The sequence below is a fragment of the Hemibagrus wyckioides genome, linkage group LG27 (assembly GCF_019097595.1).
Source record: "Hemibagrus wyckioides isolate EC202008001 linkage group LG27, SWU_Hwy_1.0, whole genome shotgun sequence".
Taxonomy (NCBI): domain Eukaryota; kingdom Metazoa; phylum Chordata; class Actinopteri; order Siluriformes; family Bagridae; genus Hemibagrus; species Hemibagrus wyckioides.
In genome coordinates, this window is record NC_080736.1 from 10,738,900 (window position 1) to 10,763,697 (window position 24,798).

General features: G+C 39.9%; 1 protein-coding gene across 1 annotated transcript in view; it reads right to left on the reverse strand.

The window, feature by feature from the left end:
* Positions 1-1,185: 1,185 nt before the first annotated feature.
* iqgap1 (IQ motif containing GTPase activating protein 1) overlaps positions 1,186-24,798 on the reverse strand; it is a 39,287-nt gene continuing 15,674 nt past the window's right edge. Inside the window, exons 5-37 of the mRNA XM_058382143.1 lie at positions 23,005-23,081; positions 20,901-20,968; positions 20,219-20,332; positions 19,192-19,370; positions 19,006-19,093; positions 18,763-18,926; positions 18,591-18,675; positions 18,190-18,353; positions 17,942-18,102; positions 15,914-16,038; positions 15,669-15,832; positions 11,799-11,889; positions 11,547-11,714; positions 11,317-11,459; positions 10,761-10,931; positions 10,562-10,645; positions 10,378-10,449; positions 9,476-9,545; positions 8,985-9,349; positions 8,731-8,894; positions 8,392-8,616; positions 7,571-7,711; positions 7,277-7,361; positions 5,602-5,834; positions 5,320-5,452; positions 5,100-5,202; positions 4,875-5,010; positions 4,703-4,790; positions 4,405-4,614; positions 3,932-4,098; positions 3,681-3,803; positions 3,470-3,578; positions 1,186-2,461 (exon numbers count right to left, since the gene is read on the reverse strand). Of these exons, the coding sequence (XP_058238126.1) occupies positions 2,348-2,461; positions 3,470-3,578; positions 3,681-3,803; positions 3,932-4,098; positions 4,405-4,614; positions 4,703-4,790; positions 4,875-5,010; positions 5,100-5,202; positions 5,320-5,452; positions 5,602-5,834; positions 7,277-7,361; positions 7,571-7,711; positions 8,392-8,616; positions 8,731-8,894; positions 8,985-9,349; positions 9,476-9,545; positions 10,378-10,449; positions 10,562-10,645; positions 10,761-10,931; positions 11,317-11,459; positions 11,547-11,714; positions 11,799-11,889; positions 15,669-15,832; positions 15,914-16,038; positions 17,942-18,102; positions 18,190-18,353; positions 18,591-18,675; positions 18,763-18,926; positions 19,006-19,093; positions 19,192-19,370; positions 20,219-20,332; positions 20,901-20,968; positions 23,005-23,081 (4,584 nt within the window). The 3' untranslated portion in view covers positions 1,186-2,347. The remainder of the gene's footprint in view (positions 2,462-3,469; positions 3,579-3,680; positions 3,804-3,931; positions 4,099-4,404; positions 4,615-4,702; positions 4,791-4,874; positions 5,011-5,099; positions 5,203-5,319; positions 5,453-5,601; positions 5,835-7,276; positions 7,362-7,570; positions 7,712-8,391; positions 8,617-8,730; positions 8,895-8,984; positions 9,350-9,475; positions 9,546-10,377; positions 10,450-10,561; positions 10,646-10,760; positions 10,932-11,316; positions 11,460-11,546; positions 11,715-11,798; positions 11,890-15,668; positions 15,833-15,913; positions 16,039-17,941; positions 18,103-18,189; positions 18,354-18,590; positions 18,676-18,762; positions 18,927-19,005; positions 19,094-19,191; positions 19,371-20,218; positions 20,333-20,900; positions 20,969-23,004; positions 23,082-24,798) is intronic.

Consider the following 24,798-nt stretch of genomic DNA (forward strand, 5'->3'; position numbering starts at 1 on the left):
TTTTGTAGTAGCCTTTACTATTAGATGCATATAATTCTTAAGGCAAATATAGCCACCCAAAAATACGGTATAGATTTTAGCTTATATGTGGCCATTTCCTGAGCTTCTGTAAAGACCAAGCATGTATTATTTTGCGATTGGGTAAGATGTTGGAAAATTAATTCCTTGTTTTCAAGTTTCGGTTCAAGAAAAATCCACAATCTGGTTAGGTAACCATCCTAAAATAGAAATAATATAGATTTAGATAGATGTAAATTTGAACGTTGCATGTTGTTCTATTGAGCCTTTCGCCCAATGTGTGCTGGGATAGGCTCCAGCAGATCCCCATGACCCTAATTAGGAATAAAGCGGGTATAGAAAATGAATGGATGGATGGATGGATGTTGTTCTATTGAGTCAAAAGAAATTGCCAATGCTAGGATCAGCTTTATACTGAAAACCAAGTACTAGTGGTTTAGAGAAAAAACAGAATCTCCAGAAAGAAATCTGTTAAGAATGAATACACTTCTGATTAGAAGTTAGTTTCTCTACCAGAAATGTGTAGTAACTCTACCTGAAATTGTACAGCCGTAATTTTGGAGTTTGTTTCAGCTGATGACTATTTTTTTTTTTTTTTGCGTGTGTGTGGGTGGGTCCACTTTATTAGGAACACCTGTATCCCAGCTCATTCATGCAGTTATCCAATCAGCCAATCGTGTAGCGACAGAACAATACATACAATCATGCAGACTCCTGGACAAGAGCTTCAGAAAGTGATCTCGGTGACTTTGCTGGTTGAGTATTTCAGATAACACTGATTTTCCATTGTTTTTCACAGATATAGGTCTGTGCTTACCCAGAGGAAGAACAAAAAACATCAGTCCCATGGATGGAATACACCTTGAAGATGAGAGTAGGAAGAGAATGGCTTGTTTGAGGAGACAGAAATGCCTCAGTAACTCAAATAACCACACTTTACAACGCTGAAAGCACATCGACACGTGAGAATGGGTAACAACTAATAAGGACCGTATTGGGTTCCCTTCCTATCAGGCAACGACCAAGACACGAGGCTACATCAGTACCTGGTCTTGTGGAAGTCATCCCTTAATGTACAGTTCATTATTCACCTCCATGTTAGACAGAACCTAGAAAATATCCATAGCAATGAATCCAAAAAAAAAAGAAGAGGTCAGAAAGGCCAAATGATTTGACACATTTATTTATTTTCCAGCTTTAGACTGATTGTCATAATGGTCTTTATTTGTATTGCTCCCTGGGCTATTCAGCACCAGCATTTTTTATTTTTTATTTTTGGCAAAACTGCACTATACTGGCAGGTAAATACTTTTTACGTGCTATCAGGCATTCAAGTGCTGTTCAATCTGATTGTATACAGTAAAACATCTGAAAGGGCAAAACACAATGATGATGAAATATCGAGACCCAGCCAACAATGACGCCATGCAGATAGATGTAGTCCGACGCCACCATATAGTGCAGCCACCATAAACAGTAACCACAGCAGACAGAAAACTTCTGAATGGTTTAAATCTTCTCAGTTGGCAGGGTGAGGAAAGGAAAGGATAGGAAAGGTAAGCTAATTTATAGATTATGTAGCATTTACATCTATATCCATAGTCCCTTCTATTTCCCACAGTAAGTGTAGTTCGTTGCAAATATAGAGGAAGAAGTGATGAGAAAGACCCTGGCACCATGTTCTGCCTTTGGCTGTCATACTTCAGTAGGAATCTAAGAGCCCTGTTAAGACTGCTAATATACGAGCACTTTACACCCAACATTTTATTCAAGTTAAGGCAGTATAAAAACAAATATTGAGAAAAAAAAAGCTAAGAAAGCAAAAAAAAAAAAGGACATAAACTTAAAATTCATACAGCATCTTATAGCTGGGAGGGGATAGATAGATATCTTTTCCAATAAATTACAATTTGTGACAAGATAATACAATCCAGGTTTCATTTGCAGAACTCTGAGCAAGGCAGATGATGAGAACTGCTTTGATAAATATCATTTTGGCTGCATACTTCCTATATGACATACTAAAGCATACTCAGAAACATGCTCTGTCTTCCCGAGGCATAAAATTTTAAGGTAACAAAAAAAAAAAAAAACCCCATTGTTCTCTTTACATAATATATAGTATTCAATGCTCGTGCAGGCAGGATTTTCTGCAATCATTTTAGCACTGCCGCTTACAAAACGATTTCTAGGAATCGAAGAACGCTTTGACACATTTATATATTCAGAGTAGTGCAGATGGGTAACAGGGCTGCAAGGGCAGGAGTTGTGTGGTAATGGGCATAGCTTTGCATTGAACAGTCTATTAAGCCCTTCTTCTGAGTCTCTTTTATTTGCCGTAGAATTTCTTATTAAGCAGGAAGATGAGCAGGTTGACGTTGACGGTGGCTCGGTCAAAAAGCTTCATGACGGCCACGCCCTCATACTGTAACTGCAGAAGATCCTGCGAATCAGAAGAACCATTAATACACTATACACCAGCAATGCCAGTTATATATATATAACCAGCATCATCACCCTGCCCAATGCAGACGCGTGATTCATCACTAAATATCACTCTCATCCAGTCATCCACGACTGCTTTTCTTTAGTCCACTGAAACCTTGTTTTTTCCTGTTTAGATGTTAATGATGGTTTTCGTTTGGCTTTTCTGTATGAAAATCCCATTTCTTTTAGGCGATTTCTTACAGTGCGGTCACAGACATTGACTCCACTTTCTGCCCATTTGTTCCTCATTTGTTTTGTTGCGTTGTGCATTTTCTGTTTTCAAGGCATATTGCTTTAAGTTTTCTATCTTGATGCTTTGATGTCTTCTTTGGGCTACCAGTACGCTTCCTTTTACAACCTTCCCATTTGATTTGTACTTGGTCCAGATTTTAGACACAGCTGACTGGGAACAACCAACATCTTTTGCAACATTCCGTGAAGATTTACCTTCTTCAAGAAGTTTTATAATCCTCTCCTTTGTTTCAACTGACATCTCTCGTGTTGGCATGTCTGTGATTGTTTTTTTCTACACAATTAAACAATTGAATGAACATCTTCCAAGAGTGGTGATTCCATACTTTTTGCCAGGGGTTGTGTATATATGTGTGTGTGTGTGTGTGTATATATAAGCGTCTAATAAAGGGATGTAATAGAATGTTTGAATGAATAGATAAATAAATATTGATATTAATTAACTGACTGATTAATCAATCAATTAAAGAATAACTAAAATAATTAAATAACTAAATACAAATTAAAAATGTATTAATTAATAATACAAAAAACTGAAACAAAAAGAAAAAGAATAACTTCTAAACCAAACACAATACAGCATAGAGGATATAAACAAAAAGGTCCAACTATAATAAAATAATTTAATTAAAAAACAAAACAAAAAAACAAACAGTGTAAAATAAAACAGCAATACAGGATATAAAAAGGAGTATTAAAGAGCAAGCCATACCTGATATTCTAACATTAGCGTCTCCAAATGGACTCCCATAAACTTGGCTTTTATATCAAACACTCCCACTGCCTCAGATGGCGAAATCTCGAAAATGACATTCTTGAACCTGTGAAAGGAAATGTGATGCATGTTTATGGTTTATTTAGTGTGTATATCTAACTATAAACAGTATCTATCTCTATATTGAGAGACATTTGAGAAGACTCACTGATTGGTTTGCAGATCCTCGATCTCGATCAGCACTCCCTTCTCGTGCAGACGTGCTGCTGTGTATTTCTGTGAAGCCTGCTTGCTCTTCTTAGCCTTGTTTTCTCCAGGTTTCTTTGACACTCTGAGGAGATAGTAAGACAATCCATAAGCTCTGAAGAGCTTCTTTGGCTATTTTAATGCAACAGTGACATTACCCTCTATCACCATCACTAGACAAAAAAAAAACAAAAACGGATGAAATTCACTCACTTGCCCTTGCTGGCTAGATTGTCCATGCAGGTCTTGATGTACTGGTTATAGTAGTCGATTTGTACATTGTAGAAACTGGTCTTGGTGTTAAGGGCACTGTTGGTCTGCTGAAGCTTCACCAACTCGGCCTTCCTTCTCTGTCGATACCTCCTCTGATTTCTAATGTCCTGCACAAATAACCCAGATTTTACATTAACATCATGTATGCTGTTATATTACAGACATGTTATTGAATCATATGATTGCGTATTTTTTATTTTTACATAAATAGCATCTCTGCTGGAATGACTTTCTCCACTTTCCAGCATTCAAATTATTATTCATTAAGAGATGAGAAGCTAAACTGGTTCTGGATGATGGTTAAGATGCATTCAATTTCTTAAAACGTTTAGTAATTAGTTCACAGTAATATTAAACTGCATTTAATTCATATTACATAATTATATACTCTAAGCAAGTCTGATATATGGTACCTTAGCAATGTCATTGATGAGATCCTGGTATCGGTTCTCAGGCTGTACTTTCCCCAGCTCGGCCAGCCTCTGCAGGTTACTCTTAATCTTGTCCTTTTTGCCCTGCAGAGTGAGACTGTCGTCCACCACCGGTTTGGCCTGCTTCATTTTTTCAGGTGTCTTGGCGTCACGGATGGCTCGTCGCTGCATGGCCCGTTGGTACTCCACTTCCTGTAGAGGACACCAAGCGATAACAAGATATCAGTGAACATATCTAGGTGGTTGTCCTTGTAGAACATTCTTCATTTCTGGTGTTTACCTGCTCCGGGGTTGCTGCCGTGTCCAGGATTTCGGATAGGGTTTCTCCTGGTTGGAATCGGATCACGTCCACAATGAGCCTCTTGGTGCTGAAATGGAAAAGATTCAATTGATGAAATATAAGTCTTCACCTGAAATAATAATTTTAAAACAATGTCTGGAGTAGGATATACTTCAGAAGGAGGGTCTTGGCGTCGGTTTCAGCGTTGGCTTCACCAGGGACATCAAATTTGTTGGTGAGGGTGAGAGAGACTTCCGTCTTGCCCATCATTTCCTTGTTAGGGTCGTCAGGTGGCAGTGGATTCTCTCCTGCAAGTGAAAAGAAAAAAAAAAAAATCACAATATAATCCACTGTTCAGTTTCGTTCAATTATTTTCTACTATTCCTCAATGACTCACCTATCAGAGACTCGATGGTTGGCACCTCTCCCAAATCTTCCAGGAGCTCATGAATGGGATCATTGTGCTCGGGAGCGATGGCATCCTGGTGATCTAGCAACAGCTGTGAGATGACGAGGAGGGAAAAAAACAAAACAAAAAAAACAAACAAAAAAAAACACAGTGAGTCATAAAAACAGATCCTGAGGGCAGGTACGAGTGCGAGTGCGTAGACACGAACCGTGTGTGTGTTGATGATCTCGCCGATGGAGATGTAAATAACCGGCTTGGAAACGGTGACCAGGTCAGAGTACTGATCCACGTTAAATTTATCCTCCAGTGACGGGACATCGCAAGCTGCCAAGAAGAAACGTCTGAAGGAAAGAGAAGAACGAGGATAAGGGAAGATGTAGCAAATGAGGCTGTAGTTAGAATTTAGAAGACTGGCTCACAAAATACTAAGAGAGCTGGGGGATAGGGGAAATGAAAAAGCATGGGGTGAAGTAAACATCTGGTGATGTACCTAAATTTCTGGTAGGAGTTGGTAAGGTACTCGTTGATGGGGTTAAGATGGGCGTTATCGCCGAGAAACATCTTGTTTGAGGCAGCGTGTTGCAGCATTTTGGCGATGGAGCCCAGGTTTCGTCTCTGATCGGTGGTTAGCTGACCGCCGGCTGACATGTCGATGATGTCAAAGGCATCAGGGGCAACAATGGCAGGGTTCATATAGCGATAATACAGCAGGTTTCCAACAATCTGAAATCAGACATACACGATCAGCCAGACTGCCAGTGCTGTCTTGTAAGGCAACACAATTAAGACATTAAGATGCTTAACACATTTTTCCTCTGGTGTTTCCATGTTTTCACAGCACAGAGCAGAAAACAAGGAAGGCAGGGTGCGTGAAGGAAAGAGAGAGATAGTGGTGTGGCTCACCTGGTGTGCGCAGGAACGGAGAAGCTAGAAGTCTCAAGAGAGGAGCAAAGGCAAGGGCAAAGAGGGCAGCTGGAGCCAGAAGAGACGGCGGGCAGAAAGACAAGAGAGATAGAGGCAGCACTCAGCATTCAGGAAAGTGAGGAGACAGAAGCACCACAGCTGAGAACTTCACAAGAACAGGTTCAGAAAGGATTACTAAATATGTAATATCATATAGTAATGGCCATATGTAGCCACTAATCAAGTAGCTATAAAACACATACTCGAGTAGAAACATCTACAGAAATTGGGCTGACAAACTTAAAGACAAGGAAAAAACATCAATCTGTCCATGGTGAAGAGTGAATTCATGATGCTTTAGTGTTACCTGCCCTGAAAATGATTCCATTCATTTCTACAACGCCATCATGTTTTACTCTGTGGCTACGTTCATGTTAAAGTAGCACAAATATGACTTTCTGCCTTTATTCGTCACAGATCTGATCTTTTTCACGACTGTACACACATCAAAAACTGATCTTTTCGAATCATGTGACTCGACCCCCACCCCGCACCCTCCCACCCTATTGTGACTGCCCCATGTGACTGTTCTCAAGTTTCAGCAGTAAGACAATTAGACAATGGAGAACAGTGACAGCAGTGATTATATCCAGGGGAAGGATGAGGAAATCGAGTGAAGTTAAAGGATCCTGTTGAAAGCGAGTAAAGAAGTCAAATGATACTCGCATGCAGGGGGATATGGAGCGTGGTGCATTCAAACTAAACAGTGGTCATGAATGTGAACCGTCAGTATGCAGTAAACACATCCAAGAAAAAAAAAAACTGAATTGTTTAAAAGAGCTTGTAATGTGAACGCAATTAAGAATAATCTGAAATCACCGTGGCTCCTCCATATTCCATTTGAATCACTAATATATATAAAACCTATAGAGCTACTTATAGTGTTTGTTCTGTGAGTTGAAATAAAACATTTTTACCTTGTTACTACACTGAATAATTTATTGTTGCTTGCTGTAACGAGGGAAATGTTCTGTTATTAAATGAACGAGACGGTCTGTTTATATTAAATATGAAGGTGTTTTTTTCCTTTTGTTACTCAACCACAAAATGACTTCGTATGGCCATCACTAGAAGTGATCAAATCCAGGTTTGCGTATATAAACGAACAACAGATCCAATCCGGAAACCCAAGAAAATGAAGAAAACGTGTACAATAATCAAAACTCAGAGACATGGCCCGCTGTGATTTACGGGACACCAACCTTCAAAAGCTCATCCTCTGTGGCATCGGGGAACTTTTCTTTCAGCGTATCCTTCAGCACTTTGGCAATGAAACGCATTCCGTAGCTGCAGAGAAATCAGACAGACAGAGTCAGAGAGAGCGTATCAGCAACACTGATGCTTCCACACTGAGCCTGAACAAACAGCCAGATCATATAACAGGCCTGGGTTTGAATATTCAAATCCAAACACGCCAACGTGCTTAAAGCTTTACTTACAGTGAGAGACACAACGTAAGAGAGAAATGGACTCATCAATCAGAGAAGAATACTCACGGGATCTTATCTACAGAAACTATGATGGCTGACAGGAATTTGTCCGTCACTGTCCGCATGTTTTTAATGGAAGCTTCCAGGCGGTTTCGGACCTCTTCATGGCTCATGGCTTGCTCTGGGGTGACATCATAAGGCAGCTTGCTGTACACGAGAAAAAGGTAAATACATTTTAACCCTAACCCTAGACTTCTTGACAGCACAAAAAACCCATCACATGCCCAAACTCTATTATTTGAGTTATTATTAAACTCTCTTATGTAGAAAATACCACATACTGAAATATGTTTCTCTTTTGCATGTAGTAAAAAAATAAATAAATAAAAGCTTTAGAATTTTAATATCCTGTTATCCCAAAAAGTGAAAAGGGGAATTATATTTACTTTTAAAAGGAGGTGTTCAAGTATATTACAGACACAAATATTAAATTCCGGCCAAAACCTGATTTTCTTCCCTCCCCAAAAGAAATTCATTTTTGATGAGTCTCAGGACACATCTTTGACATGTCTTTTGCATTGTAACTATGGTAACAGCTAGCACAGGGACTGGCGAGTCACATGCTCCACATAATCTTAGCAATAAATAAGTGAAACCAGGAACTAAACTTCCATAACTATAAACAGACCGAAAGTGTCATTTGTTAATGAATAAAAATTTGCCAAACTGTTGTAGTAAAGAATCTAATCTTATAAGATTAGATCTAAGATCTAATGCTTAAAGCCACATCACACCAGCTAGTCGTGGATATCATATCCTATTATGTTTTATTCCATAACTAGGATCTGGTTTAAATCACAAGTTATTAAATGTAAAACAGTCGTAACCTGGCCTCTCCAGTCTGAGACTCCATCTGGTTCACCCAGGCCTTGTAAATGTCCACCGGGTCAGTTTTGATGTTTAGCGTCTTATCGTCCATGATTTCTTTCACGACCGGAGACAGGATCTGCCTCAGAGCATTCTGACCACGAGCTCCTCTGTTGAAGCTCACCACCATTTTGATGACGGTGGGGTTTCCAGTTACGATCTCCTGGATCTGGTCCACTTTTGATCTGTTCAAAAAGATTGAGCATTACGCTCGTGACTCATCGACCGAATCACCGCTTTAATGACACCAACTTCTACAATTACACGCCTGACATGATGACCTGGCTGTTGAATCTTACTTGATTTCCTCTTGCAGTGCTGTTTTGAAGAGCTTGAGCAGCAGGTACTCTTCACGTTGGTTGGATGCGTAGTTGTATAGCGTGAAGATCACAGAGTCCATGAATTTAGTGGACTTGTTCTGAGGCATCTGGAAGATCAGCTTGGCCAGATAGGTAGGATTTGTCTGAGGATTGAATATAAACACAGAAGGCTTTTAGCTTTTCCCCAAAAGATGGCAAATAGCAAGATGCTCCATATGTGAGGCAGAACTTACCTGCAAAAGGTAGAAAAGGTACTGATAGGCTTCCAGCTTCTCTCGCTTTTCTTTGCTGAGAGCCTTCAGACCTCCCTTCTGCTTGTTCATCATCATGAGGTTGGACAGTTCGCCCTTGTTCTTCTTGGTGAGCTTCTTGCTGTGGGAGACGACCTCCTGCAGGGTGATCTTGTTCTTCACCAGAAGTCCGATCTTGATGTCCATCAGGTTGAGGTCATTCTCCAGCTGCTGGTTGGAGCGGATGTTGGTGATCACTTCCTCCCTCAGTCGCATCAGTTCCAGCTCTTCCTGGAAGTCTTGGTCACTGTGATCAAGCAGGTGCACGAATTTACGCACGACCGCCATCGGAGGATCATCTGCGCTGACTGTGTCAGAAGAGAGCATGTGAGCAGGAAAAAAAAACAACTTAACACTACTAAAAATTAGGATTTGTTAATCCAGGAATAAACTTATATTTTAGGAATAAATCATTATAGAGGAGTGATGCTTACTGAGTGTCTTGTAGTCATCTCGTGCTTTGTTGGCCCGGATGAACGCCTGAATTTTCACCACTTCATTAATCTGGGATTTCAAAAGATATCCGAGGAAAATGGTTATTGTTCCAAATCATCATGGGCTGTATTTACAGGTGAGTTGAGCATGTGTAGTAATGAGCTACTACCAAAACTGCATCATCAGTCTTCAGACCTCAGACATAACTACAGACTTAAACACTATCCCAGACGTTACGTGAGAATAACACACGAGATGGACTGCTGAAATGAAATCTCTGTGCTTGAGCAGTTTTCTTGTGCTATATCAGCTCTGGTATGGAGCAGTTTTAATTTAATACTATCTGACAGCTTAAAATAACCAATGTTATGCTGAAATATATGTTTTTAGCTGTACATTAAAAAATAAGGGGAGCATTAATTGCAATCTAATAGGATGTGCTTGATCAAGTGTTTACTTACAAGCATATCAGCAATGCTCCAGGCTCCAATTAGACCTTTATTTTTTTTATTCTATTATTTTTAAAGTATCTGCTATTATGGTACATATGATAGCAAACGGTCTGCATTTTCTATCCCTGATTTTTTCCAGGCTAGGTCTGCATTTTCTATCCCTGATTTTTTTCAGGCTAAATGGCATGTGCTTGAGTTTAAAGGTGGTGATCTAGACGCTACTAAAAAGCTCTCTTCTTTTACTCAAGAAAAATCTGGCAAACCCTGGATGAGTGGAATATATGCAGATAATATGCATCATTTAATTAGGAAAGCCAGACAATCTACTTAAGCATGTGTGTAAACCCATTTCTGAACTGAACTCTTACTAACTTGAACTCGAAAAAGAAAGACTATAATGCAAATAGACATCATTGTCATATACAGATACTGAGGAAATGGTTACTCACATGGTCTTTGAAATACTTCAGGCGATCTCTGTACTTTTTGCGTGCTTGGTGCATCCTAACCATCGACTGGATCTGAAAAATAACAGCTTAAACATTAGCTTACTCTTGTAATCACTTTCCTGGTTCGACTAAATCGGTGTCCTTGAAAGTCACTCTGAACTACAGTTATTAAGCTCGATCGTACCTTAACAGCATCCTCAGTGTGATCATTCAAGTACTGCTTTCTTTCATTGAAGGCCTTTCTTTCTTTGTAACCCTTCCAGTGGGCCTGTCAATCAAAAAGGACCAATCAATTCAGTGGCAAAGCAAAATACATGAACAGCACTGCTCAGATTCCACACCAGGCCTAATGAGGCCTGTTGCCTGGAGTCCAGGACTCTCACCTGGATGCATTTGATAGCTGGATCCTGGGACTGCAGGAAGTCGAGCCGCTCTTTCAGATTCCTCCTCACCAGGAAACCCCGGCATCGTGCTTGCAGTTTAGCTATCAGATTCTTGTTAGCCAGCCACAACTGCTCACGGTTGTAGGCTGCGGTCACTCCTGATACGACCGACTAGACATGAAGAGACAAGAATCGGCTCATGAACATGGTTATGAAATCAGCTGTAGTGCAAATTACGATGAGAGAGCTACTTCATGATCACATCCAAATGACTGAAAATGAGGAAGGAGCCTTTATTTTTCACATAAACACTACAGAACAGTGAAATTGCTTTCTTCACATATCCCAGCTTGTTAGTAATTTGGGGTCAGAGCACAGGGTCAGCCATGATACAGTGTCCTTTAGGCAGAGAAGGTTAAGAGCCTTGCTCAAGGACCCAACAGTGACTTTAACCCCTGACCTTCTGTTTAGTAGCCCACAGGTCGTAACAAGTGAGCCTCCTCTGCACAACTTAAATCACATTAAATCATTGCATAAATATTTTTGTAATATTCACCTGGATCTCATCCTTGTTCAGCTGCGTGTTGTTCTGCACGAATCCCGCAGGCTCGTCCCATGTTCCCTCTTTAGTCTTCAGGTTGTAGTAGTAATTGTAGCCTCCCTTCACCCAGTGCTGCATCCACTCACTATTGTTATCACCTAGGAAACACAGCCACTCGGATCACAACCACTCTCAAAACGTGTCTAATCACAGGTACGTGAGTGACGCACACTTTACACTCTTACCCTCCTTCTTTTTGTCGTTCTTAATCTTATACAGGTCATCCTGATATGCCTGGGCACACTCTGGGGTTATGCCATACAGACTAGCTCCGGGTGTGCGCAGAGCTTGCAGCGTCTGGGTCGCATCCCCGCTGTCTACAGCCTCATTAATGGCTTGGATCGCCTGAGAGACTGTCAGAGCGAAGCTGCGTTAATGCCAAGTGTAACGAAGATGATAATGATGTAAGCTAGAAACTATGCGTAGTCTTTTCTTACACTGCAGGGCCTCTTCGGTGTCTTTGTTAGCTTGGAAGATGGCCTCCTGGATTTCATCCAGCCAGAGCACTGCTGATGGATCTTGAGTCTCCTACACCGAAGGAAACCATGCAGAGAATCAAAATAATAATCAAAATCAAAATAATCTGAAATGATGCAAAACTTTTTTTTGTTTCCTAATTAGTAGAGATAACAGATGCAACTTCATTCTAGATTTTAAATTGAAAAAAGCTAAAATTTAGAAAGTGCGAACTTCCAGACCTAACCATGGATCGTAAGACGTCAAACTAAATCCACACAACAGAATAAATGCATTCCCTCTTTTAGCCACCAGGAGGCAGAGTTACTTCGCAGTGCGTCACACCAGCCCGTGGTTTTGCTCTCCCGCCCTTTTTACCAGCACACTGCGCTCTGATTGGCTAGAAGTTCTGACACATAAGCAGCTCTCTGTTTGGATAGTGAAACTATTTATGAACCAGAGACTTTTTAGGCACAGTAAAGTCTGAATTCTTCTGGGGTTTATTTTCAGCTCATGAGAGTCTAAAATAAAATGGCTTATGTGGTGCTGTAGAACAAATCTGATTCGCAAAGCAGTAGGTTTCACTAAAAAGGGGGGGGGGATTATTATGACAGATAATTAACCTTGGCAAAACAAACCTTGTTTTTGGAAACTTCTCTTATGAAATGTTTACTTTAAAGCATATTTAATAAATCACTTTAGCTCAATTCAGCTCTGAAGTGGATCTATAATCTAATGCTGTAATCTGTTGCTACAACTGGATGAAGAGGAAGTGGGCGGAGCTTTGGTGGTTTCCGCCGTGAGCAAATCTCTGATTGGCTAACAGTGCCTGGTTCCTCCCCATTGGCCTCACGAGTGCTGGCGGTTCAACTGAACTTGAGGGTGTGGCGTTGAGCTACTAAACCACTGGGGAATACAAAGTTTAGAGTTTTTAGTGATTGCCTCAAACCTGAGATTAGTTGCTGCTTTGTGATGTTAATGCTATTTAATTACACTGCATTTCTTGTCTTATTGTAATTCGTTTGGAGGTTGTGCTTAAGTTTATTATTATATTTAATGATCAGATACAAGTCATATACAATACATTTAATAGGCTTGTGCCTAGCGTGTTATTTGTATAATAAATACCACCAAACTTCTCTATCCAACAGGGTGTAGCAAAAAAAAAAAATTGTGCAGACTGCCAATCACAATTAAGGAAGTGAAACAGGGTGGAGCAAAATGTCAGAGATCATGTTTCATCCTCTTCAGGTTTTGTCACAGCATGAGATCATAACAACAAAAGTGGGTTACTTTAATTTTACCTAGAATTTTATGTCAGAGTGCAACACCTTCGCAGCAGCGTTTGAATAAAAGCTCTTCCCTCACCTCAGCTGCACAGCACATGACTTTGCAGAAGTTAAAAGAAGAAAGAAAGAAAGAAAGAAAGAAAGAAAAAAAAAAAACACACAAACTTCCTTCCATAACCACTTCCTATGTCACAAGAACATCTGGAGAGCTCGAGGTAAATATCACACCCAGGGATCTCCACTCAGAATATGCTCAGAGCTTAAAAATGCAAGGTCTAATTCTGCCAGTGTGGAGGAGCAGAGTTTTGTCCTTTTAAGGCAGCGACAGTCATCAGTCTGTTATTTCCTAGTGTTGTGAAAACCATCGCATAAAGGAAGACTTTGTTTTCATTGCCATTTCGAGTCCTGCATGATTCAGAAATTAGACAGAGCAACAATTAAGCCTTAAGCACACACACGAGATAGAAATCAGGAGTCGAAAAACATACAGCACTCTGCATCTGCGTGGAAAATAAGCAGGGGCAGGCTTTCCAAATGAATTTACAAAAAAAGAAAAACGGTCAGAGATTCTAGGTTGTGCAAACGATCAGAAGCCATTCAGCAAGGTTGGAAAGTTTCATTGCATCCGCAGACTGATGCCAATCCCCCCCCCCCCACCCCCACCCCCCCACACACATACTTCCCCCTCCACTACATCTGGATGACGTTATTTAAGCAAGCACAGGGATGATGTGGACTTTACTGGCAAAGATTTACCATGTTCTCACCTGCATGGACTTTCACTTTCACCGAGTGACAGCTTTACAGTGACTTCGACGTGTACACAGTGTGACGGCTAATTATACCTAACAAAGGGTGAAATCCATAATGATGCATTTTACATGTGATACTCGGATACTAGAAGACCCTTTCTCTGAGGGCGTTTATGCAAAAAAGATGACAAAATGTGAAGAGGGGTTGAAGGAGAGCATGCGTCAATGAGTGTTAATGATGTTATCTGTCTGAAGTCATGGCTTACTGAGTCATATGCATTGAGGAATCAATAACCGAACAGAACTTTTCACATCCCTTTCAGTGAGAAGACGAAAAGAATAAAACGTGCGTGTTTACATGCATATTAATAATCATTGTCATATTTCACATGGCTTTTAGTGCATGTGTACCGTTAGTCTGATAAATGTCATGTACCTACATCTGTAGAGAAGTGACTAGAGACCTGATATGTTAGCAGCCTGTAACCACAAGTATATTTTTTGCTTTCAACCGAAACAAAATATGCAAAAAAAAAAAACAAAAAACAAAACAGACGCCTTCCTCTCAAAAGTTATTATATAACTGTAAAAAGTAGGGAGAATTTGGGCAGGAGTTCTGGGGAAGTTTCTTTACTAGACATGCAGACTCTAGGGTAGAGAGGAGAAGGGGAGGTGTAGTGTGTAGTTCAGCTACTAATCTATAATACTGCTATTTATAGATACACTCATGTAACCTTTAAAGCTATCTGATTTTTTTTAAATGATGGTTCAAAAAGCACAGGAAAATGTGATTAACAGTAACTGTTTTTCTATCTTCTCACCCGATTTGCAAAAGCAACAGCAATTTTCTTCACACTCAAATGTGTGTGCTGATAAATCCGTGCTTTCAGGATTAAACTCCATTTTTTTGGGTTGTTTCAGCCAAACATGCTTGACATGCTCCTTTTTTTGGGCAAAAAAACTACAAAATTGATGAAACTGCCTTTAAATTCCTACCAGTGTAATTATTTTCGACGCCAGCCCTACTCATGCTCGATGCACGTGGATCAAGTGAGCTTTGGATAAATGCGTGTTATGTCTTTGTCCAAATCTGCAGAAAATCTGCCATTTCATTTTTGGATAAACTGCAAGCATCTCTAAATCTCATGGAGTTTGCTTGATTTTGTGTTGCAATAACAAAATCCTAGAGGGAATGATAAATGCCAATCGTCACCAAATGGCACAGCCGATTTTCATTTGGCGACACCATATAAGGTAAAGCTTACAGAGCTGAAAATGACAAAAGGCAACTAAATGGAAAGAGAATGGCTACTGAGGGGGCAGTGAGTTAAATCTCCCAGTACTACAGCTCATCCACTGCAGTGCACCGTATGCCATAGACACAAACTAATTCTTCCTTCTTTTATAAAAAAGACACCATTTCTTTTGTTCTAATTGGGCAAACGATGAGGTTTATTATTCATTTATGGAATTTTTTTTAATCGTTTCCAACACATTTCTTGTGTAAATGCACCTTTGAACAATTTATGTATAAATTTCATATGATTAAGACACAGTGATTGATTCATACAGACCTGGAGTGTTATGATATGTTATATGTAATATAATATAATATAATATAATGTAATGTAATGTAATGTAATGTAATGTAATGTAATGTAATGTAATGTAATGTAATGTAATATAATATAATATAATGTGTTTTTTAGCCTCCAGCAGAGACAGTGGAAAGTACATTGACGTGGCTCTTCTGGAATGACTGAGTAACTGAAATTTTATATTGCCCTCATTCTGTACAAGAAAAACTTACGTGAGCTTTCTCTCTCCGGGCCTCCAGGAGTTTGTCGAAATAATGCTGAGCTACTGACGGATCCACGTCAGTCAGCTTGGCCGCAGGGTGCTGCAGGGCCTCCAGAGTCTTCTTTGGATCTCCTTCATGCAAAGCCTCGTTGATCAGACCAATAGCAGCGATTCCTGAGACATGACACATCAGAAGATCAGGACTAATGATGTAAGATGATCAGCTTGTGTGAAAGTAGCTTATACGTGACTCACTCTCATGCTCCTCTTGAATCGTGCTGTTGACCTGATCCACACAGGCCTGGATGTCGTTCCACGTCAGATAATCGCTGCCTTCTTCTCGCGCTGCAGCCTTCAGGCGCATCAACTCGTCCATGTACCTGCAAACAAAACCAAAATCCTTTAAATTTTCATATTTTATAGTGAAACTAAAATAACCTCAAACTGAAAGACTTCTTCAGGATTATAGATCATTAATATGGGTCACAAAATAGGCAATAATAACAATATAGTTTGCAAAATTGCTGTCTTGATGACTGCATAAGTATTCACCCTTTGCTGCGAAACAGAAATTAAGTGATAAATACTTATGCTAGGCACTGTATAGTGGCAGTGACCATAACATGATACGCAGCATGTTGGTTGTTTGCTTCTTGGGAAATGAACATCTGCAAGATGCAATACCAAAAGGGAGGCAATGTAGAATGATCTGAGCTAAATCTCCCAGTAATGCAGCGCATCCACTGCAGCGCACCAGCTTCAACAGACCAACTAATCCTTTCTTCTATCATAAGACTCTTCTATCATTTCTTTTGTCCTAATTGTGCAAATGGCAAGGTTTATAAACTCAGTTTGCATAATTTATTAGTATATTGTTTACGTTGCATGCATCTTTAATATGACCTGCTAGTTCAATTGTAATGTTAGTGTTAGTCCTCTAGAACATAAATACAATTAATAACTCATATTTCGCAAAACTTTAGAATAACTGATTGTAAAACTTTAGATTGTGACACTAACAGTAATGGCTGTATTCAGTTTTATGTCACGATACAATAATGAATCACATTTAGGAACCGAAAACATTGTTAAATTGTAAACGTTACATATTTTGTCACCTTCACAAAAATAAAAATAATACACAGGCAAATTTATGAGCAATGATATTGAGAATAACTTGGATACGTGTCTAAACAATGCCTGTTTATGTGTTGTCTTGCCTGGAGCTGTGGAGTCACAATCAAGGTGATGAATTTTTAACACCACCATCACAAAGACCTAATCCTGTACATAATATCCAGTATATATGGAAAATATAACCAGGGCTTGCAGATGTCGGGTCTCGGCTCTCTTCAAAAGGGAACGGTTTGGTTGAAAGCATACTGAGAGCAAAAACAAAAGCGCTTGATATTTTAGATATCCGTACTGCTTTATCGAGTCGCAGTATCCTATTTCAGCCACAAATCAGAGCAGTGTTGATCACGATGGCACCCTGTACAAAACAACTTGCTCTGTGTGTGTGCTATTTGCATAATTTTACACAAACAAGACCTAATGCTCATGGCAGTATGAAGCACAGCCACTATTCAGTGTGTGGAATATCAAAACAGCAGCCATAGTATCTGTTATATAATATTTCCAAACTGCCTGAGCACCCTCTCATGGCTCAGCAGGAAATAATATCAAGCTGTTGTTGCTTATAAGAATAAACGCAGGGTTTTTTTTTCTGTAAAAGTGAAAATAAGGTGAATTTACATGCTCTCAAGAAATCAAAGTGTATATTATTAACAGCGGACATTTTCTCAGTAATATAATACTGATTAGGATTTATCCTGGATAATTTATAAATATCATACACATCACTCTACCATATTCAGATCCAATCACTGTATTCAGATACTACCTTCTTTATTTTTCATATATTTATTTTTCTACTGCAATTTTCTATTTTTACCATATTTCCCCCTAGATTTTCTATACATGTCATATTTTTATTCCTTGACCTTATTTTTAATTCTTTTTACCTCAGGCCTATTTTTATATCAAGGACAGTCATAAAGAGCATTTCACTCCAGGTGGTACTGTGTATTGTGTATGTGGCCAATAAAACTTGAACGAGGAAGACAAGTGAGAAAGTGGACTCAGTGTCATATTTTAAGCTTGAATGGACAAAATGTTTTTTTATGGGCTTCGATTTGTGCTTCAACTTTTCTAAACATGAAGATAAAAAGTCGCTAGAGTGTGACTGAGTGATTTGTACAGCAGGCTGGCTGTGTGTCTCACCTCTGTGAGTACTCTGCCTCCACATTACTGAGGCCTGTAACAGAGCTGCTCAGCTGTTTCCACACAGCGCCTCTGTCTCCAACATCCAGAGCCTCGTTTATCAGCACCACCGACGACAGCATCTCTACGGCAACCAGCAGTTCCGGGTGAGTGAGCGAACCCTGATCATGCAGATACATGTTAGTCAGGAGAAGAGAACTTAATCTTACTTTAGGCGTGTGTGTGTGTGTGTGTATGTTCGTTCTGACCTCAGGGCTTTGCTGCTGCAGGCTGAAGAGTTCTCTCTGGTAGAGTTCAGCAGCTCTGGGGTAAACGGCCGGGAGCTGAGCATCTGGATTCATCAGCTCGTTCACCGTGTCCTCAGCTACACCTTTCCTGATGGCAGCATTTATCCGCTGTACAGCTTGAAGCACTGAGAAAGACACATGTGGGGTCAAAATTAAACAGACTCAAACAAAGGTCTTGAATGAAATGCGAAACACATGGTTTAATCACGCAATACTTAAAGACTATACATTTTGCCCAAAAGTATTTCAATATCAAGACACTTGAAAATAACGCACACGTTTCGTACACTCAAAGACATATTTGTGTTGAAAATTAGGGTGCTGTGAAAAGGCAGTACGCAAACAAAGAGACACGTTCATACTTTTCTGATAGCTGTCTGCAACACTGTTGGCTGCATCCACGCCGTTCTGCAGCTCTTCTTTGGTCAATGGCTCTCCTGGGTTGTTCTGGGCAGCCAATAAAATTTTGATTTATATCCATTTATTTTAAGAAACAAGCACCTAAACAGCTGAGCTCTAATTTTCCTCCATTACCTGTTCCTTAGCTTCACGGTCAGCCATCAGCTGTTTGAGGTACCAGCCTTTGTTCTTTGACTTGAGGGACTGCAGACCCAGCGCTGGTGATGAAAGCGCCTGGTAGAGCTTGTCCTCATCGCCACCGAATAGTGCCTGCTCCACTGAAGTCAGGGAATTAGACACTGAAACAGAGCAGAGAAGGGTGTCAGGATGGAGAACACCGGCAAAAACGTGTGTAAAATGAGATTAGAATGAACTTACAGTTAACTTTGTTGACGTTGCCCTGAATTTCAGCCTGGGTGAGCAGCTCCTCGTAGACGTCTCGTTCTGCGTCGACGTTCTCCCCGATCTATAGCAGACACAGATCTTAGGGCTTAGGCAATGATGGGGAGCATGGAGTTAAGCAGACTGTTGCTCAGTTTATGTGATTGGTTAAGTCCGTCGTACCCTTTTCCTGGAGTTGGCCACTTTCTCGGCTTTGGCTTGGTAAAGTGTGTCCTGGTAGTGCTGGGCAGAGCTCTCGTCCAGGTTAAGCAGCATGGCATTGGGGTTCCTCATAGCTGCCAGAGTGCCTGCAGGGTCTCCATGGTCAATGGCTTCATTGATGGCGATCACTGCGGCATGCACTGAATCAAAGCAACACAACATCGTGTTCACTCTCTGTTCAAAACCATTTCTTAACTGAATACTTGGTTGACTTCCTGGCATTACTTCATAAGATTTAGTCAGTTGTGTGTGTGTGTGAGAATTTTACACAACATGTATACAAAAGCCTTTTCAACACTGTTGGCACCAGAGTTGCAAAAGTGTGGGAAAAACTCTAATATAAAACCTTTCCACAGTAATAATCAATAATCCTTTTAAGAAATGTTCTCTTTATTCTCAGATGTTCTCCTAAGACATACTTTTACTCAATTGTCTCATTATTAGACTTAGTTAATGCTATGTCTTTCTCAGGATGAAATGAGCGTCCCCAAATTTAATACCAGCATGCAGCAGTTTCCTGTTCCAGACATTGAGGCTTAAAAAAAAGTGATCTATTCTCTCATAAAATTCACCAACACTGTTTGTATCATCTTCTTAACAGCTTGTAGATGCTGTCTGTTGATATCTATTTTTCTTCCAAAAATATCTGTTCTATCAAAATGACCCAGATCAGGGCCAGATGTTAAAGATTCGCCAAGCAGATGTGTCAAGAGGAATGGCAATTCACTGTCTTCTTCAAATCATCTCTGGGGAGCAAGAAAGTCATGGCAAAACTTCAACATCTTGCTTTCGTCCTTTCCCCTCACATACCCCCTGACCCCACATACCAGAAGCCACTAGAAACATCCTGGTTGTAAATAAATGGGAAAATAGATATCCATTTTCTTTTCTTTTATTAAAAAGTATATGGGATTTACACTCGGCTGCATCTATACTCGATTTCATATTTCATCGTGGAATATAAGCAGGATATGTAAATAAAACTCACAAGCTGCCTCGTCGACGGATAACTCGTTCGCCAGGATCCCGCCAATTTTGCTGAAAGCTGGCATCTGAATGTTGTACTTCTCCAACTCGATCTTCATGTTGTTAATCTCCTCCTCTGAAAGACAGAGATTAAGCATATGTGGGTCAAACATGATAGTGCCAGACTGGACACAGACCTCATTTTAGCCACAAAGTTTGTGTTTAGAAAAGGTCAAGCATCGTATGTAATTTTCGATTGAACTGACAGGATCGACAGGATTTAGTACTTATGAACTTGAACCACTAGGAAAGGATTCTCAGAATCAAAATCTGTTGGTCTGAAACCATGAACCTTCTTGTTGTTTCTGGCCAATACAACGAAGGCTGCAGCCAGCGGTTTTCAGATACGTTACTAATGCTATTTTTCACCGGTTCCCTGAATGCCACCAAATAATGGAGCATATAAATATACCGGACATTATTTTTTGTATGGTAGTGAGTGCTGGACATTGTTCTCAGCATTAAATCACGATCCTTTGCCATGAGCCATGTCAGCCTGACCATGTTGGCTGGACAGGAAGTGACCGGAAAAGCTCACACAATCACTAATGGCTTATACACTCCCAAAATTCCACCGAGTCCTTGTAGCTTCCTGCTGCAAAAACAACTTCAGAAGGTGACTGAAGCACATTGGGGCCACTCACCTGTGAAGGCCACTTTGCCATACAGGTCTGCGATCTGCGGGGCTAAGCCAAGCTTGAACAGATACAGGCTGTAAAGAAAAAAAAAAAAAAAACACAACAGGCTGAATTAGAGGAAAAGGTCTGGTTTATTTCTGCACAGGCTCGACAGGAATTAATCACTGTATGCAGTGATGCATAGCTTTCGACTTTCAACACCTTCTCACAAACACACTTGTGCAACATAATGCCTTACATCTGTGTTACACAGGGGGCTGTTAAAAACAACTACAAGCAAGATGCAGTTCTTTCCCCAAACACAAACCCCCCATGCCTTTTAGTCCACAGCAGCCCTTAGCCAAACTCTCTTCCCCTGCTACACTATGCGATTTCCTGCTTCTGCAAGGTAAGATTTATGGCTTGTGGGCTGTGTATCCACTCACCGCAGGACTGGAACGAACTGTTACAACGCTGCTTGCACCAGCTTTTCCAATGGAAACCGCTGTTATATGTACAACACGTCTCCTGATCCGTCAAGCTTGCATTTTAACGAACTTTGCAGCAAAGTGAACACGTCCTTCACCAAACTGTCCAATTTTAACCTTCCTCTTAAATTTAGGAGATTTATTAGTCTGCAGTTTTGTAGCGCAAAGTGGAATAGCTAAAAAAAAAAAAAAAAAATCCAGATTTTAAATTACCTTTAATTATCCCAGAAAGAACAATTATAAAAATGCATACCACTGTAAAAACTCTGCTTGGGTATTTAAAGCACCGGCTAAATTTTTTAAATTATTTTTTAAAAGAAGCTATTAAGGTCGTTACCTTTAGACACACTAAGAGAATTTCTGAAAATACATAAATGTGCATTTTTCCCTTCCAACTATCTCAATTTCCCAGCCCTCTAGTTTACAGCAGGTATCAGTCTTCAGAGGTACACACGGGTAGACAAACCAGTCATTAAATATAATAATCACTGTTACGATTACCTTTAAAGGATAGCTACCTAGCTTATAATGCAGAATCTGTAGCTAAATATTTACTATGTTAACCACTTATAATTGGTATGTCAATATTTTAATGTCAGTTTCCGTATTCATCGTTTTTTTTTTATCTTCTCCATCAGCAAAATCACCTGACCAGTGCATGGAAAGTGAGTGAATTATATCCTCACTTTAATAGGAACAACTGATGATTCATGTAATTATCCAAACAACCAACAATAAAGGTACAGAGTGAACATAAACTCATGCCAGTGCAGGGCAAGAGCTTTAGTTAATCTCATTTAATCAATCATCAGAACAGGGAGAAAGCCTGATCTCTGTGTCTGTGTCAGAGGCGCTGGTGTGAGTATTACAGCAACTGCTGATCTCCTGAGATTTTCAAGCACAACAGTATCTGGTTTACGCATCCAGTGAGCTGCATTTCTCATGGGGAAAGCCGAACTGGTTCGAACCTCAAATAAACACTCTTTACAACCGTGGTGAGGAGAAAAGCATCTCTGAATGCAAAACACATCAGCCTGAGGTACAACAGTGACAGAACAGGAATCTGAAGCTAAAGTGAGGACAGGATAGCTGATATTTGGAACACGCTCATATGGACTTTTCTTCTGTGTTCTTCTGTCCAGGTTTGGTGAAGTGCATACTGGATGTTTTTTTGTATTTCACATCATTTTGTGAAACCTCTAGAGACTGTTGTGTGTGAAAATCCCAGCATTAAACAGGTCCATCTGGCATGGTATGCTATATGGCAAATCTATACTTGTTCCTGTGTACGTGATGAATCAAGAGACAGTGACTTCATAACAATTCAAACTGAGTATATAGGCAACACTCCCTGAACCAGTTTTATCTAGAATTAAATCTACACACACACAGAGACAGACAGACAGGCAGGCAGACAGACAGATACAGAGAGACACACACACACAGACACACACACAGAGAGAGAGAGAGAGACACAGACACAGAGAGAGACACACACAGAAAGACAGAGAGAGAGACACACACACACAGACAGACACACACACACAGAAAGACACAGACACACACACACACACAGAGACACACACATATGCAGTAAATATATTTAGGGGACTGCAGTGGTGTGTGAGGATCATGTGGTATACCTGAGTGCGTGGATGCAGTAGATGCAGCGTGGCATGTTCTTCCTGTCGTAGATATCTGTGGTCTCAGGATAGAAAATCTGAGGAGGGGGAGGGGAGACAGCAGAGCCTGGGAGTGAGCAGTGTAGTGAGCATACACTGAAAGCTCTCTATTGTCATCACACAAACGCTGAGCTGTTAGGCAAGCTGGATCATGTTCTAGGTGCCTCTGAGGCCTGATATTCATTCTGTGAACAGATCTAAGTTACTGAACTGCGACGAGTGCTTCACCCGAGACATGTGACAATACAGATAAAGTTATATATTTAAAGATGTGCTAAATATACCAGTCACATCTGAGTGTGCTCTTGCTTGGTGTTTTAGCTTCACCTCAATGAAGTTTAAAGCAAGTGTGTGATGATTTGGACAAGACAGCTAACTTTAGGGTTATCAGTTAGATTCGACTTCAGGCCTAAATCTGAGCAAATACTGAACAAAAACCTCCTACAACCCCACCCTCCGAACCAAACACCTCACACATATAAACACACAGATCACACACACATCATTTATAGTCCAAAACCCTTAGACACTCATCCAATCAGTCACCACTTCAAATAACACACATTACTACTTTCTTATTTAAATGGAATGGAAAAGCGTAATAATATTCAACGGGAGATTATTACATAATATCAGCTTTTATTTAATATAAAAAAAAAAGTTTAATGTTCATATGCTAGGTCCTAGACTTCATGTAGTGCATGCGGTTTAAGATTCAGATAGAACACAGCAGACTGTGCCTTTATACAGTAAATTCAGGAAGATTAAGAACTCGTCTTAAAATTACATCTTATGCTTAGAAACAGTACTACTCGATAGGTTACACAACAGACAAAGAATGTTGTCTAGTTAGAAACTGAAGTTTTATTAGTGCATCCACATTTCAGTAGCAGTTCCTCCTCATTTACATTCTCACTCCTCACTGATTTTCTCTCTGAGGCCAACACAATACTGAAAGATCTCCTATACGTAGGACTTGAAAGTAAGACAGATTTTAACATGACTGTAAAATGTGTTGGGAGGATGGGACAAAACTAAAGAATGAAACGTCAATTACAGAACCTGGGAATTTGACACAAACAATAAGGCTTAGTTCTGTAGATTTTGACTAATCACTTTTAGTACAGGTTCCCTAATCAAAAAATGAAAACAGTTTAGGAGATAATCGCCTCACTTCCAGATTAATTGGATCTGATTAAATCGACACTAGGACCATATATGTCCTGAGGTCTTGCTCTATAGTAGTAGCTTGTTAGCTCACTAACAGCAAACATGGTTTGTCAGTGTATTTATGACTGAGTGTCTTCCTGTACATTATTCTTTTTATCCTTATTAACTCTAACCCTAACTATCCCTTGGCTGAGAAAACAATTTGAGGTAAAAAGTAACAAAAATTTGTGCAAGGTTGTGTGACAGGCGCTAGACAAAAGGAGTATTTATGCAACTTGGGGCTTTTTAATGCTGGAATACTCTGCTTCCTCATACTCAGTGAGAACAACATTATATCTTTACACAATGTTTAGGTTTCCCAATCAGTAAAAGAATAAATCTTTTTTGCTGTTTTCTGCATTAATATAGCATACTAAGCTACTGACAGGTTTGGTTGTTTTTAATTTTGGTATTGTGGCATTTCTCGATCAGTTATATTAAGCAGTTCAATATGATGATGCTATAACTTACTATGAGTAAACACAGAGAATCAAAATCACCGCTAAGAAGCTATTTTATTAGCTAGTAAGCATTTCCCCATCAACC